Source organism: Lentinus tigrinus (assembly GCF_003813185.1).
Source record: "Lentinus tigrinus ALCF2SS1-7 unplaced genomic scaffold L226scaffold_4, whole genome shotgun sequence".
NCBI classification, from domain to species: Eukaryota; Fungi; Basidiomycota; class Agaricomycetes; order Polyporales; family Polyporaceae; genus Lentinus; species Lentinus tigrinus.
In genome coordinates, this window is record NW_027137913.1 from 1,836,726 (window position 1) to 1,852,409 (window position 15,684).

Here is a 15,684-nt window from a genome sequence, read left to right on the forward strand (position 1 = left end):
AGTGGTGGCGCCACCGGTCGAAGTGTACAGTACTGTAACATACAAAATTTGATAATATACTGGGAGCTCGCAGAGTAACCTTCGATCGGCACTACTCTAGCCCATCGACCGTTCCTAGTAACGTGCAAGTCCAACGATGTCCCCGGTAGTAACCCCATGTCAGTTTAAGATAACCTCTGCACGACACCACTTGCAGTTATTGCGAGCCGTCAATGCGTCTGTTGTCCCCCTGACATACTCCGCCCGCGCCGAGCATTCATCACCGTGGCGGTGCCGGTGACCTTGCGGTCCGACGAACACTCGGGCTCCGTTGCTCTGATCGTCGCGTACGGTAGCATGACAATGGATGCAATGCACCATCCCTATGCTCTGGTGTGTCTCCTTCATGTGCCGGGCCATGGAGGACCGCTTCATGGGTTTAGGTGGACAGCCTGGGTAGATGCACTGCACGTAGTGTTCCCGACGAGTCTCCGGGTAATGCTCCGGTACGACATGCTTCTCGCAGAAAGTATACGGGTCCCCGACGTAGCCGCAACCTGGGACTGGACACGAGATCTTGACTGGTACTCGCCGCATGTCCCCTCGTTCGTCTCTTTGTGTGTGGAAGGTGTCCGCTGCCAACTGGTCAGGGACCACGTAAAGACGCTTCGCGTCAAGGATTCCCATGTTGGGAGCCAGCGTAAGGTGACGCCGAGGAACTAACCGAGCTTCACCGCTGGAGTGATCGGATGTTCGTGTGACCATGGCACGTTCCGTTGGTCTAGGTGGGCGTGCAGGAAGACGGGGGTTCCTCCTGACGTGGGTTTGAGGAGAGCTCCGCGATGGGCTATACCGCAGATACCAGTTTTCGGGGAGATAGGTGAGCGACGACTGCGAGAGGGGTTAAATCTGAACCAACTTCGCACCTTCGGGAGCCCGAGGCTGTCCCTCCCCGTTTGCTACTTATGTCCACCTCCTCCAAGTGTATTTCGCGCCCAGAGAAACTAGGTACACTCGATGTTGTTCAGGCTTCCCGCGCGATTATGAGGCGATTGAATACACACCTTCCCTGGGCTTGTTGATTGTACATGTGAACCGGGGGAGACGAGGCGATGTAAGGTGAGTAATGAGGCAGCTGAGGAGGTGTTTGTACAACTGGAGTGCTCGCCCCAGACGACGGGTAGCTGTGGGTTGATCTGTAACACGTCAGGAAGGTGAGCACGAGATGGCGTATAAGAGCGAGACTCTCGCACGGATATGTGACTATCCCCTGGTAGCCATAGGAAGGCGACTGCGACAATGCAAAGTTGACTTGTCGCTCGAAACCATGCATCGTATACTCGAGGCTTCCGGAGTCGTCGGCATTAGCAGGGGTCGCTCTTGTCGGCGCTAAGTAATCTCACGCATCACTATACAAAGAGGTAGTTACACACCTTCCCTTGGCTGGATCGTGCATGTGAACAGGAGGGCACAAGTCAATGGGAAGAGCGTAGCCAGGAAATTGGAGAAGTGCGGTTTGCGCGACTGAGGTGCTCGCTATATTCGATGCGTGACTTTGGATGCCATCGAGGTGAACACAACGTAACATCATGTGAAGGAGACTGTGCGCACGGGTATGTACTTGCTTGCTCGTAGTATCCATAAGAAGGCGATTGAGGTAGTGCATAGCCGTCGTGCTGCCAATGCTCGAAGCGACCCACCGCATATCCATCGTTGTCGGAGCCCTCGGTATTGGCGGACTCGGTCGCTCTATGATGGCAGTCGGTGTGGTGTGTTCAGCGAATCACATCGTTGGGACAAGGAACCGCACGCACGTGTATGTTGCTACCCCCTGGTAGTACCCATAGAAAGACGGTTGCGCTGGTGCCTGTTCCTGCTGCGCGACCCCACCATGCACATTCCTAACATCGCCGGAGCCACCAGCATTGGCCTCGAGGTTGTTATCTTCGGTATAGGCGTAGGCATGCCGATACGGATGGTAGTTATTTGGCCTGTTCATGACTGAGACCTCAGGTGAGCTTTTGTCCGATGATTTGGGGGTAGAGAGTGGATAGAGAGCGGTTAGGCGCCAAAAACATTGAGGTGGGTCGCGTTCAACAACCACGTCGGAGCACGTGAGCGCGAACACGAACACATTCGTACTCCGCTCCTGCTGTCTGGCAAAGCGTCAGCGAACAACATGACCAGGGCCAGAGGGCTGTCATATCACACCATCGTTGACCACGCGCGATGGGCATGAAGGCAGATGCATACTCCGGGTGACGAAGATGCGGACCTATGGATACTTGACGCGTTACTGGAAGGCATGGCAACCCATGCACCTCCGGAATGGGTTATCTGGATGAGCTTCTGTTTATTGAGCGTGTTCTAGTGTGCGGCGTGCCGGTCTTGGGGTTGTGCTCGTCTTCGAATTTCTTCCGGATGAAAATCTACCCCAGGTGCCCGAGGAGCATCTGGTCAATCATGAAACATGCGTCTGCGAATGAAACTATCTGTGTTGACTGTTCGCACATGCGAATACTAAGGCTGCATCGAGCGTCCTGTTACAACGACAGGACGCCATGCCATTTGCGAGAACTGCTAGCTGAATAGTGTAAGCAATCATAGAGATGAGGTACGGTACGTCAGCAACATACCTTGACCACAACTTCGCAGCCGACACGTGTATAATACGCTGCAATGGTGCAGAAAAATGCTACTCACTCGCCTTACCTGCGATGACAGCCTTAATGATTTGCGCAACATGCAAGCCGACGTTAGATTGCGTTGAATATGTGCGAACACGAGCTGGATTACCGATTGCGTAGCCCAGAAAGCTGTGGTGGCAGTCACTGGCACTGGCGAGCAATTCCGAGAGAAGGCCATCCTGCCACGTCGCCGTTGAGTCAAGGCCGCCGCAATTGACTCGACAGTCACGGCGAGTCACATCCTACCAAACGCCAAGGGTTCTCACTACGTCATCCCCGTCAGGGGCCATGACGACAATCAAACTGAGCCATTATGACACCTAACAAGAACCAGCAAGATTAACGAGTGCAACTAGTACGATAGATCGAGAGCATATGATGAGAGCTTCTATATATCCGTACCCTTCACCCAATGTAAGGCGCAATACGAGCTCAATCGCTCTCTTCGGTATGATACTCGTCGTCATCGTCGGTCTCTACAGCCGACTTGCCCTTGCCCTTCGCCTTCAGACCGTCTTCGTCAGCAATAAGCTCGACGACAACCTGTCCGCCGCCCTTGAGCACGTCGATCTCCCCGACCTTCTTGTCGGCCTCCCATGGAATTTCGCGCCGAGGGTACGCGAGCACAAGCTTGAAGCCCCACCACTTCTCGGGTGTGCGCCCCGACTGCTCCATCTCGCCGCTCAAGCCAGCCTCACCGACCCAACCACCCTCTGGCGGGGCAACAGGATCTGCGTCCTGCCCGTATTCTGGAGGGATGAACAACGAGTCGACATACGCATAGAGCGCAGTGACAGCGTCGTTCTCGCCAAAGAAGCGCACGACACGCCGTCCGTCCGGCATGCGCACACCAACACGCATCGTCTTCCCGCGCCCGTTCTCTCCTGGACGCGGCTCGCGCACAACGAGCCCGCGCCGGATCCAGCGGCGCCATTCCATCCGGTGCGCCTCCCAGAGCTTCTTCGCCTCTTCGGCCTTGCGCTGTTCTGCTGCTGCACGCGCCTCGGCCTCTGCAGCACGCTGCAGCTCTTCTGCCGCGGCGCGCTGCTCCTGCCTCCGCTTCTCGATGCGCTCAGCGTCCTTACGAGCAGACTCCGCGAACGCACGATCCTGCTCTTCCCGGAGCTTACGCTCGCGATCCCGCTCCGCGGCTTGCGAGCGCAGCTTTGCGAGGAAGGGGTTAACGCGCGGGAGCAGATGCTCGTTGAGGTGAGTCACGAGCGTCTGCGCCGCGGTTGGTGCGGAGGTCGAGGGAATGGACGGTCCCTGATGGCGCGAAAGGATGGTCATGGTGGGTGCGGGCGGCGCAGAGGACGCTGGTGCACGGCGTGGCTGGAGGGCGATGAAAGCGACAAAGGGATACGTGGTTGCCTGCAGCTTCTGCGAGGCTAAAAGTGGGAGCTCAGTAACTGCTTTCGGAAAAGGCTACTGAACGACTCACCGCTCCACGCTTCTCTGTCACGGATATCGCCGCCCCATACTAGTATGTCGTTCTCTTGGATAACACGAAGAAGACTGGGGTCAGTGAGCGTGCTCCTGTACGGTCGGTCAGCACAAGCTCAATGATAAGGATCGGCTCACTGACCGCTTGAACTCAGGGACGTCGTCATGCTCGTCGCTGACGATGACAATGCATCCAATCTTGATGTCTTTCTGGCACGTTCTCGCAAACTCCTCGTAACCACCCAAGAAGAAGTCAGGCAGCAGCTTCAAGTCGCCTTCCGCAGCGCCGCTCGATCCTTCTTCCCATGCGCTGCGCACAGTCAGGTTCGACGGACCCGCGACGCCTGTTGCGACACTGTGGCCGTTGCCCTGCTCGCGCCTACGATTCGCACTACGGCTGATGCAGACTGCACCAGTCTCTTCCTCTAGTGTGAGGACCCAACGTTCTGCGACGCTCTTCGGATCCTTTGCCTCATGGCTCGGCCCAGGTCCAAGTGGGCGATAGGACAAGGTAAATGGACCAAAATTAGGGAGCGGAATGCGCAGAGCACGGAATATGAACCGGAGAAGCGAAAACAGGGGATATAATGGGATGGCGAGGATGTTGAACACCACGCGCATTGGTCGAATGACAATCGTCGATAGAGAGCTCGACTCCTGTGCGAAGAACACGTCAGAAACTTTCGGGTTCCATGAAGTGTTATGATCGAGCTCACCACCTGTCTGAATTCGCGGCCGCTCCGACGACCACTTAGCAAACCTTGCTCCGAGTCGTCAATATCGAACTCCTCAATGCGAGCAGCTGGTGCTGGAGGAGGGGGTGGGACGCCGTCAAACACGATCTCAGCAGCGCGCTAAGAGGCTCAGTTAGCATCCAGTTGACACTGAACCAGAACCATGCACAAAATGAATCGCCAAATGATTATCACCATCCCGGACAATAGTGGAGGATGCATACAGCGGGGGAAGCAAAGGGGGACTCGATCGAGGTCACGGCTAACAAGCACATATAGTATACTTTATGCTTGCCTTGCAGACGACAGCTCTCGCAGCACAAGCCGACAGCTGCCGCTCATTGCGAATTTTATGGCAGCGAAATATGGGCAGTCGACGTGGATTGTGCTGAACTCCACCTCCCGCATGCATCATGGCTAGGAGTGTACGATAATCAGTGATCCTCCTTAGCACGGTGAGCCCGAGCCACGAATGGAACACATCATGATATTACGAAGACAAGCAGTCCGAGCCTGGCAGCATGTCATGAACTAGGCATGACCGCAGGACGATATATGGAGGACGTCCGATATGTCTCCTTATAGGCAGATACATGATCTGGCAGACACTCAGCCAGCCTTCGACCTCCTGCCCTTGTCACGGGCATAATACCGTGGACACGCAAACTCGCCGATTTCGGCGTCCTCTCTGTGGCTCCGCTACTCGTTGGTAGAGGAAAGTGGTACTGTCAAGCTGACTATAGCCCAAAGATTGGACTCATTGCGACTTTCCTCCTCTGACTCGTTCCGAAGGGCTCACTTCGCGCACGAACTCGAAACTTTGCAGCACAGAGACAGATGTATGCACATACCTGAACATCCCAATCGACGCTCGAGAGGACTCCAATGGCGACCTCCGCGTCGCCACCATTTGTGAGAGCCTGCAGCTGAGCGAGGGCGTCCCGCTGCGTCGGAGACAAAGAGTCGACGTCCATTAGAAGATACGTGTACGATAGAAGGAACGGCGTGAGCAGCTGTCAATAAAGACTGCTAGTTGGGATATATTAGAGCACGTAGAAGCCGACAATGAGCAGACAGCAGTAGAAGACAGCGAGTAGACGGTGGAAGACAGCGAGCAAGCACGGAGAGGCAATGTGGCCAGATTACCTTTGTGGGCCGATAAGTCCTTAATTTCATCACGTAAGCCCACTTATCGGCGTCTTACTAGCCTGACCGGACTTGTCCTCTGCTTGTCCTATACCTTCATCTCTCTCAACGCTCCGTTCTCGGTTTTGGTTCCACCTCTTACCTTCGTCTGCCGGTCATCGTTTATCATGGGAGAAGTCGTCAACGTTCTTGTGGCTGTTGCTGTGATTGTTCTGGTCGTTCGCTGGGCTTCGTCTGGTACGTCCAACATCCGACTGTGGCTCTGGCTAGTCTGACGAGTAGCATGCTCACCCTTCCTCCTTCGTGCGTGCAATCTCGGACATATGTGGAACGTGTACAGGGAGCAAGGAGAGCGGGGGCACAGCTTCGCCGTCTGCAGTGTTAGGATTCCGCCCGAAGAATGTCACGCCGGAGATGGTACGCGACCTACCCTGTGGTTCCGCATATTTGTCTGACGTGCTGCAGGTCGAAACAGTCCACAGCATGTTCCCCGATATCCCAAGGTGAGTTGCATGCTACCCTATGCACCTTTCTACTTCTGGACTTCCAGTTTCCTGGAGTACACTCGTCCACCCCGACTCCTCGGAGACTCCGAGAATATCGGATTCAGCCTCCCGTCATCATCTATCGCGTAGATGTCGTGGGCTTACCGGGATGTTGTCACCGACAGCTGTCACCCCGATGTGCTCATCCTCTAACGAGAGGGTGGCGAGTCAATGCATCTTGCCAGATTCTGCCCATCTAAGGAGTCGTCTCCATCAACTGTGCCCGATGTTGACTACTCCACCTTTCAGTGACAACATTCGGTACGATCTGCTAAGAACGGGCAATGTCCAACAAACGTCGAACAAGATCCTTGAGCGTGGCTTCCTCCCTGCGGTGAGTACCTCATTTACTGGCCATGAAGACCCTCGGACTCAGTCATACTTTCTTCAGCCTCCGCCTGCATACTACACCGTCTACCCACGAACCGCTGAGCCAGCCGCGCCCGCACAACCCCCCGCTGCGGGTGCAGCGAACGCGAACTCCTCAAAAGCCAAGAAGACAGACAACCTGATCTCCCGTTATCACCTCGAAGGAAAGACATCCATTACCTCAGTGAGCACGACCCCGGAGGAAGTGGGTGGGAAGGCGGTATGGGAGGATACTGCTGAGAAGCGGGAAGCAAGCCTGCGCGAGCGTAAGGCGCGCATGGTCCTCGCTGCGAGAGAGTGCGTGCGAGTCTTCTTCTCCCGGCATGCGTAACGAATGCTGACCTCTTCACTTTTCAGACGACTGCTCGCCCAACAAGCGAAGGAGGCTGGCAGCAGCTCGTCGTAATGCCGTCATCCTGGTGGTGTCGGCGTGTTCGTCAACTCAGGCGGTCGGACGGATTGGTAGTTTACTTGGAAGTGTGTCATCGCTATTGTACTTGACATTATTGACGTCTATTCCTCTGCTCGTTCGTCCGTCCTTGTGATGCGCTTGCGTCCTAGATGCAGGCAAGCTCGCACGCAGCTGGAGACCTCTGTCCGGATTTCGGGGAGCTCCTGAGTTCCATGGGTACAGTCGTCGGATCGCCTTGCCGTTCTTGTCGACTTCTCAGCACTTCCAGGCAAGCCGTTGGTACGCGACGTCGTGCGGATGACAGGAAGTGGGCGCATGGAATGCATGCGTGCTTCCCTGCTCCGGAGCGAGCAAATTTTAACCTGCTCTTGATTGCATGCTACCCTGTCCTTGATTGCGTGCCGTTTCTGATGCACGGGAAGCACCAGCGGCGAGGGTGGTTATAACGTAAGTCGGAACCCGCAGACTTCGCTGTCATCCACCGAACCTGTGCGGAGGAAGGACGCGGTGGACAGTGCGATATGCCCTGGTTGAACTTCCAATCCTCTCGGTGCCGCGGCTGCAGGCTACTCTCATGAGCTACCTACTAGCACGCCCTACATACATACGAAGTCCCCCGAGTGAGCTTGCCTCGCAACAACAGTTTCTCATGTCGACTCATGCACCCCATACCTTCTCAACGGAAATGAGCTTCGCCGCGCCCTAGCCCTGCTTCCACCATCTCCACTATTTCCGCCCCCACGCTTCTGTTCTCGACTATCGCAACACCATTCCTTGAGCACACACACAGATAAGGCATGAAAACAGTCGCTTCTTGCTGCAATCGCATTAGGGTATGGTAACTCGCGCGGGTATAACCGCCAAGGCCTACAGTCGTACACTAAGAAACTATATGGAGGCGTCTCATGAATGCAAGAGTGTAGGTAGCGTAGCGTAGCACATCGTGGATATCCCCAACTTAGAGCTTGAGGAGGGAGATGACCTGCGCGAGGTTGAGGTGCAAGATGAAGGGGACGACAGTCTTGATGAGGGGAACAACAACCGCAAGGAGGTCACCGAGGACAGTGCCGACAAGCTGGAGGACGAGGGCGATGAGCGAGCCAACGAGGCCACCAACAACGCAAAGCAGGTCGAAGAGCGCCTTATCGATCGTGGCACCGGCAACCTTCAGAACGGCGCCGAGAGCCTCAAACACAATCTGAAATGAACGGTAGTGAGCGCCATGACCACATGTCACAACACCCGATCGGACGTACCACGACGAGACCAGCGACAAGCTTGCCAAGCTCCTCCACGGTGATCAGAGCAGTGCCCTCAACCGAATGGAGGATGACCTCAACGGGCTTGCCAACGAGACCCTGGAGCTCGACGACAGCACCAGTGAGGATGTCCTTGATCTCGCCGATGGGACCGCTGCAAGCGTCAACAGTCGCGTTCTGCGAGGTAACGAACTCTGGAGACAATGTTTTAGCACGCAGCAGCCAAACCACAGAGGTACTACGCACTGAGAGCCTGGGTAGCGGGCCCGAGCTGTGCGGTCACACCCGTGAGGATGACGGCAATGCTCTGCTGAGCATCGGCGCGGCCCACAATGCCACCAACGACGGGGAGACCCGAAACAACGCCGGTAACGGCGGAGGGGTCGACGGGGAGGTCACCGAGGGGAGTGGAGAGAGGGAGGGCGGAGGCGAGAGCGCTGAAAGCGATCGTGGAGAAGACAGCGAGCGAGCTGAAGGAGAACATCTTGTACTAAGGAGTGTGGGGAGGTAAAGACTGTGGGGGGTGCTTGGGATTTTCGTGTAGATGACGAGAGGGAGAAGAGTGACTCGGATGTCAATGCTGATCTCATTCAGGTGGAGGGGTTCTTATACCTCGAGACGGGGGCGTCTCGGGCCTCCCCGAATACGCAAGGGTGCCCACGAGACCGCCCCGGAATCCTGCCTTTGCGGTAGAGACTGCGCGCCGGAGGCGTCGGTGACGCACCATTCCGGAACGTCGGTATAGCCCGCACGGGTACTGTGACGGTGAGGCAAGAATGGCGAAGTGTTTCATCCAAATCTCTCTAGCCGAGAGAAGCAGCGCAACCGAGAGACAATATCAACCCTAACTCCACTCCGAGAAGCAGCGGCCAGCCACAAGAACGTACTCACGGCTAATCATCACGCACAAATGCTTCCATTGAACCATCTATCAGCAGGTGTTCTGGGCGCAATCCCACCACTCTGCCAGGCAGCTGTAGAGAAGTGATTCAGACCACAGTTCGGCGGGGACATGAGCCATCTCAAGCCATCATGATCTCCTACACACTCGAGGCCGCACTGGACGCGAGGCGCAGGCAGTATGCGCCCCGGCTGCAGTATGCGATGCCTGTGCGTGACGTAACTCGTAAATGGACGGCGGGCGCGAAGGCTTGCACGGCCGAACCCGACGTTACCGAGCGCACTAACGCGTCGCGTAACGTCGGTCCCGTCCCCGCCTAGAAACAGCGCTCCGCAACTTGTGGCAAGGACCAATGAGCAGATGCAACGTGAATCAAACTCATCCGGGGCGCAATTAGTAGTGAGGAGCTCTCCGTGCAACGGGGCGCAAAGAAGCAGACGAACGACGCGAGGCGTCATATCGACTTCATGAGATTCCGCGTGGAGAATGAGAAATGATACTCACTTGTCTGACCGACGGCGGTGGCTTGTGTCGGCGACTGGAAATCGCAGTAATATCTCTGTGTTCGATATCGTCGGGCTTGAAACGTGAAACGGGACCCATCAAGGCCCGGATAACCGTTGAACGGTATGTGTATGGATTGTTCGGCACACCGATGCGCCCAGCCTGAGGAGTATTCGACTCAAAAGTCTAAAGCTTGGCGGAACGCGATAATGTTTGATTGATGGACAGTATTCGTTTGAATCGTCGGTGCTGCCCTGTTGCGGTATAACAGTGTGAGGCCTGTGGTGAGAGACGGAGGTAAGTCGAGCCGCCCTTAGAGCTTGACTGATCATTCATGCAAGTAAAATCAATGATAGGGTGAGGAATCGAGTAAATGTGCATAACGAGCGTCATAACTGATAGACTCTCACGTCATTCCCACGATTAGAATATGAAGTCTCAGTAAATACTGTAAACTTATATGACTGCTTACTCTAAGTAATCTGTAAGCACGCGATCCATAGTCTTCCCAGTCTCTCCCGAACCACCATGTCCAACCTTCTCCCTAGTATTGAGAGCTTCGCGAAAGTGCGTTGTGGTTATCAACTATGCTATCAATTCTAATAGCGAACTAGGGAACAGTTGCGACCGCAGCAGGGTTGTCAACAGTCGGTGAGTACAGGTCTGCATACTTACCATGTAACGACAATGCTTAGCTTTGCACCTCTTTCAGGCTTTGGACTACTATTCTTCGGTCAAAACTATCTCATCTACCCCTCCGCGTTCCCGCCGGGCTCGCGCACAGGTGCGTCCCAAAGCGTTCTTCGCGCGAACATATCTTGAACCCCTGGAGCAGAGGTTCCAGTCCCGACCGACTTCGATTTACCCTATCAAGATCTTCCCTTGACCACTCCGGATGGCGTCAAGCTGCGCTGCTATCTGCTCACCCAGCGGAAGGAGTTGCCGAACCACGGCGCGAAACGTATCCACAGTCCGGAGGAAGAGACGGATGAACAGGTGCGTACTATGATCACTCCATATCCCTCCTCTTGTACCTTCGAGTATCGATGCCATTCCCTGCCCGCCCGTCACCACCCATACGTAGTGTTGCTGTGGTTTACATGCTGACGTACGGGGCTGCAGTTCGCTGCACGACGGCCAACAATTCTGATGTTCCACGGCAACGGCGGGAACGTCGGTCACCGGATACCTCTCGCCAAAGTCTTCTACGTCAGGTTACGCTGCAATGTGCTCATGCTCTCCTACCGCGGGTAAGCTTCTTCCCAGTATTTCATTTGTAGCTCGTTGCCTGATGACCTCACGCCTTCACCCACCCTGACCGCCCGTTCTCAAAGGTACGGTCTCTCTGAGGGCAATCCATCTGAGAAAGGTTCGTCCGTCTGCACCCTCCGCGCCGCCATGGAGCAAAATTGGTGAGCGCGAGGTCTCATCATTCTGACGGTGTCGTGAGCAGGTATCCGCATAGACGCGCAATGCGCGCTCGACCACGTTCTCTCACATGAATATCTTTCCCAAACCCCCGTCGTAAGTAGCGCGTCATGATGCTTGGAGCACGGAATTTCTCTGATTCAAATCAGATTCTGTATGGTCAATCTATCGGCGGCGCTGTTTCCATCGACCTGGCGAGCCGGAATCCTCACGCGGTAAGATTCGTCAACTCCATCTCGTTCATCAGCTTCGCTGAAGCTGAGACGTCCGCTCGTCCACCGCTCGCCTCTCCGCAGATCCGCGCCCTGATCCTTGAAAACACCTTCCTCTCCTTGCCACGTCTGGTCCCCTCCGCCATGCCCGTTCTCGGACCCTTCGCGTTCCTCTGCCACCAGAAGTGGGACTCTGCATCCAAAATCCCAACCATCCCCGCGGAGACGCCCATGCTCCTCCTGAGTGGTGTCCGAGACGAGGTCGTGCCCCGGGAGCACATGCAGGAGCTGTGGCAGCTCGTGCAGCAGCGCGTTCCTCGTGGACAGCGCGATCTGCATGCGGAGCGGAATGAGGACGGGATGAAGGACGAGAACGTCAAGAACCCCGGCGCCGGGGCGCAGTTCTCCCGATTTGTTGAGTTCCACGCGGGCACGCACAGTGAGTGTCCTTTTCGACAGGTTGACGTATGGTTCGAAGCTGACGCGGAGTGCAGACGACACGTGCATACAGCAGGGGTACTGGTCGGCGATCGCAAACTTCCTCGACTCGCTTGACTCGGTCCCTCCCCCACCTCCTGCGAAGGTATGATCGCGTCTCTTGAGGAGCCATGGCATGGATTTGGGTGATATATGTTGTGGTAGGGTGCAGCTTATACCTCGGGCGTTGTCAGTTCGCCTTTTCGTTCTCCATACATACCGTAGTACGTTCGTCTTTCTGTGTACTAGTAGTCTCGCCATCCTCTGGATATCAGGTTTGTGACTGTCAATGGGAGTCAGCGGTATAGCAGCCCACGATTGGGATGCTTGAATCATATCCGACACCCGAGCTTGAAGATGGAGACTCACAGCAAACATGTCTTGATCTCATGGTCTCATGATGTAGTACTTCTCGGCAATTGAATAGGTGGGACTAGACACTAGTGGACACGGATGCCGTATGATTATGGCGAATAAATAAACCAGACTGGGTATCGTAGAGGTACGGGGTGATTATAATAGTACAGTAAAGGTGCGGATCCAGCAGACAGTAATTCAGCAGACAGTAATCATATACTTTTGAGCCCGAGCCCCCCCGCCTGCTCGAAACTATCCTCCTCCGCCATCGTATCCGGTGACACGAACTTGACCCCGCGAGACTGTAACTTGCAGACCTGCCAACCATGACTTGAACCTGCCCCACCATCCTGTGTGCGTAGGGACGTTCGTGAGAGTATGAGATGCCGAGCTGCTGACGTGCCAGACGTCTGAGTGCGTCGACAATGACTGGGACCGAGACTGGACCAATAAACTTGACGTGGAGGCGCACGAGCCTGAGAGAGGTCCGCATTGGAGTTGAGGAGGAAGAGAAGCGTCGACGACACTGATCAAAGAGGTGGGGGTCGAACAGGAAGGGGGATCAGAGCGGTGGTCCGCAGGCTTGTATGGGTCCGCGAAGGGCGTGCAGGTGTCGTCCTCGGAATCGCTGTACTCCAACGAGGAGAGAGCGTCCCGCGCCGGGCTAACGGTTGCATTTCGACTTGCTGCTCTGGAAGTCGACCTCCAGTGGTACTCCGAGCGAATTAATGAACCGGCGAATGTGCTTGTGTCGTAAGTGTTGTCGATATCCTCGTGTGCTAGAGCTAGAGATGTCGAGGAAAGGGTGCTCGGGCTCGTGTGACTCGGGGGCCGCTCGCAGACTGGCGATCCAAACACGCTGGATTCGCCAGAGTCTTGGTGGCTCGCGAGAGTGGTGCGGAAGGCGTCCGTCAATGTCCCATCGATGTTGTCAGTCGAGTCGGAAGAGTCCGATGTCGGCTGCTGGTCGTTCGGCAAGTTGTGGGGTTTAGAGCCAGTCTCGTCCTCGAGGACGCAGGACTGTGAAGAGTGCGTTGCGATGAAGTTATCGTGGCTGGTGTACTCGAGTGATGGCGAGGACTGGACAGTCGAAACTGACGCAGTAGAAGTCGACTGGGTAGGGCCAGCCTGGAACTCGGGGGAGATCCATGTGAACCATGGGTGAGGCTCCTCGCCATCCTCGTAAGGCTCTTCAAGGACGATGTGCTTGACATCGGCGTTCTGCAATCCATTATCCTCAGTGGACGCATGAGTAGATGGAAGGAGTAGCACGTACAGAAGAAACGTCGTCCTGGTACGCGTGCTCACGCTCGAGCATCTCGACTTCATCCCAGTCACTGTAGTGTACGAGTTGAGCATGGTAAAGAGCAATATGGAAAGAGAATAATACGCACAAGCCATCGAACCATGCATGAGTCCTAAATTCATCCATTGTGAGGCGTTCAGCCTGGTCCCGGTGGAGAGCCTGCACGAAGGTATCAGTGACTTGCACAAGGACAAGGTAGATGCGAGGAAGTACCTTATGAAGGAAGTCGACCGCCTCTGGGCTGAGCGTTGAGTCGTCCACGACCAGCTCGTTGTGGAGCACAGCGCTTGCAACGTCCTCGGCGTCGTCGATGCCGAAGGGAAGCTAGACGTCGTCAAAGAAATCAGCTCGCAGGATCAGGACCAACACATACGACGAAACGCACCTGTGCATGAAGAAGGTAGTACACAGTGACGGCGAACGCCCATACATCTGTCTCGTATGAGAACGTAGTCGTCTCGTCTGCCGCCCAGATCTCCGGCGAGTAATATGCAGGAGTGCCGCAGACAGCATGAAGACGGTCAGCTCCGAGGAGTTCTGCATCGACGTCCTCCTTGGTGACCCAGTCTTTATCCTTCCTCCACGGCTGCTGCTCGGCCGTGCGACCGAACTGGTAAGCAAGGCCGAAGTCACCAATGACAGGGACGAAGTTGCCGTCCTTGTCTTCCGCAACGAAAATGTTCTCGGGCTTGATGTCTCGGTGGTGGATGCGCTTCTGGCGGAGCTCAACCAGCGCAACGACCTACGTACGCATTGCGTCAGACGTGCTGTTGACCGTAGGACACCGGAACCGACGTACCAGATGCGCTGCGAAGTGGCGGACTTGATCTTCCTCCATGGTCCCGTTGTTGGCTACCGCCCTCTGGAGATCACCACCATGGCAGAAATCCTATAACGCATGTGATTCTATGTAGGACGAATGACCATGAGTTACTCACCATGAGGAGGTTGTAGAACCGGTCGTCCTCCCAGCTGGCGACGAGCCCCACGAACCCTGGGTTTCCAGCGAGCTGCTTTTGGATATATTGCTCCCTAAAGAAGATGACTTGTTCATCCTCCTTGGTCGAATGTTTCGAGATCCTCTTCAACGCGAAGATCTGCTTCGTGTGGCGGTGCTGTACGGCATAGACCACACCCCAGCTTCCTTGTCCGAGGACGGCGAGGATGCGAAGGTCAGCCACAAGGGCCTTGAAGGGCGAGGAGGGAGCGTCGCAGGTGTCAACCTCGAAAGCTGTGGTCAGGGGCGTGTGGCTGACAGCGGCGGACTTGGCGACAACGAGATCTGTAGTCGCCTCGGATGCCTCGCGAACGCTTTTCTTCTCGGTCTTCACAAGGAGTGAGCTTGACTTCGAGCATGTGGGGGATCCAACTAGGGTACTCGCGACCGAGGACGTTGGAGAGACCTTGAGGTGCTCCACCTCGCGAACAACCTCCGGCGGCTGTCAAACCCTCCGCTCGTCGAGTTCAGGAAGGACACTCACCTCGTTGCCTTCATCGTCGTACTCGAGCCGCACATGGACCTCGCCATACCCAAGCTCCGGGATGCCAACGGCGTCGATTACGACCTTGACTTCTTCGACGGCAACCTCCACTGCGAAGTTGGGCTTCACGGGCGACTTCTTGATGAACGCGAAGAATTGCACGAAGACCATGGTGTCAAAAACAACAGTAATCTTTCTGAGGGTAAGCTGGGTGAAGATGGCAGGGAGGAAGAAGGACAAGTTCACTGGGGGCCGGCCGTTGCGAGTCGGACTGGTATTATGAGGGGTGCCGTTAGATGACGCCATGGGTTTTAACCTGGTCCATGGGTAACCTGGTCCATGACTGCCTTGACTTCCACAAAAAGCTCTATGCGTCCTTCAGATGAGTTCAGTTTGCGTAGAGTGAGGGAGGCAGGATGCAGGAACCCCCCGCCGCAGTGCATG

General features: G+C 55.6%; 6 protein-coding genes across 6 annotated transcripts; 2 read left to right on the top strand and 4 right to left on the bottom strand.

Annotated features, from left to right (window-relative positions):
- Positions 1-140: 140 nt before the first annotated feature.
- On the bottom strand, positions 141-1,978 carry L226DRAFT_558056 (uncharacterized protein; the record flags this gene model as incomplete). The annotated part of the gene is made up of 7 exons (XM_067683220.1): positions 141-826; positions 906-983; positions 1,044-1,175; positions 1,233-1,368; positions 1,413-1,515; positions 1,680-1,728; positions 1,794-1,978. The coding sequence occupies 7 exons, from the start codon at positions 1,976-1,978 to the stop codon at positions 160-162; spliced, it is 1,350 nt and encodes a 449-aa protein (XP_067540110.1). The 3' UTR covers positions 141-159.
- A 974-nt stretch (positions 1,979-2,952) lies between these two features.
- On the bottom strand, positions 2,953-5,960 carry L226DRAFT_531309 (uncharacterized protein). Its single transcript, XM_067680049.1, has 5 exons — positions 5,695-5,960; positions 4,826-4,963; positions 4,252-4,766; positions 4,108-4,202; positions 2,953-4,054 (listed from the first exon to the last, which is right to left on the bottom strand). Exons 1-5 carry the CDS (start codon positions 5,815-5,817, stop codon positions 3,099-3,101), a joined length of 1,827 nt encoding a protein of 608 aa, XP_067540111.1. The 5' UTR covers positions 5,818-5,960; the 3' UTR covers positions 2,953-3,098.
- Positions 5,961-6,078: 118 nt separating this feature from the next.
- Positions 6,079-7,430, top strand: L226DRAFT_480430 (uncharacterized protein). Its single transcript, XM_067676883.1, has 6 exons — positions 6,079-6,226; positions 6,330-6,406; positions 6,455-6,492; positions 6,784-6,868; positions 6,926-7,200; positions 7,261-7,430. The coding sequence occupies exons 1-6, from the start codon at positions 6,157-6,159 to the stop codon at positions 7,307-7,309; spliced, it is 594 nt and encodes a 197-aa protein (XP_067540112.1). The 5' UTR covers positions 6,079-6,156; the 3' UTR covers positions 7,310-7,430.
- An 843-nt stretch (positions 7,431-8,273) lies between these two features.
- Positions 8,274-9,058, bottom strand: L226DRAFT_567634 (uncharacterized protein; the record flags this gene model as incomplete). Its single annotated transcript, XM_067684056.1, has 3 exons — positions 8,274-8,513; positions 8,572-8,768; positions 8,821-9,058. 3 exons carry the CDS (start codon positions 9,056-9,058, stop codon positions 8,274-8,276), a joined length of 675 nt encoding a protein of 224 aa, XP_067540113.1.
- A 1,438-nt stretch (positions 9,059-10,496) lies between these two features.
- Positions 10,497-12,453, top strand: L226DRAFT_502149 (alpha/beta-hydrolase). The gene is made up of 10 exons (XM_067677867.1): positions 10,497-10,546; positions 10,594-10,630; positions 10,692-10,763; positions 10,815-10,975; positions 11,102-11,229; positions 11,314-11,348; positions 11,433-11,503; positions 11,557-11,622; positions 11,704-12,058; positions 12,114-12,453. Exons 1-10 carry the CDS (start codon positions 10,508-10,510, stop codon positions 12,206-12,208), a joined length of 1,059 nt encoding a protein of 352 aa, XP_067540114.1. The 5' UTR covers positions 10,497-10,507; the 3' UTR covers positions 12,209-12,453.
- A 56-nt stretch (positions 12,454-12,509) lies between these two features.
- Positions 12,510-15,637, bottom strand: L226DRAFT_558060 (kinase-like protein). The gene is made up of 8 exons (XM_067683221.1): positions 15,241-15,637; positions 14,698-15,189; positions 14,559-14,648; positions 14,145-14,501; positions 13,973-14,083; positions 13,848-13,918; positions 13,730-13,790; positions 12,510-13,674 (listed from the first exon to the last, which is right to left on the bottom strand). Exons 1-8 carry the CDS (start codon positions 15,544-15,546, stop codon positions 12,706-12,708), a joined length of 2,457 nt encoding a protein of 818 aa, XP_067540115.1. The 5' UTR covers positions 15,547-15,637; the 3' UTR covers positions 12,510-12,705.
- Between the last annotated feature and the right edge of the window lie 47 nt (positions 15,638-15,684).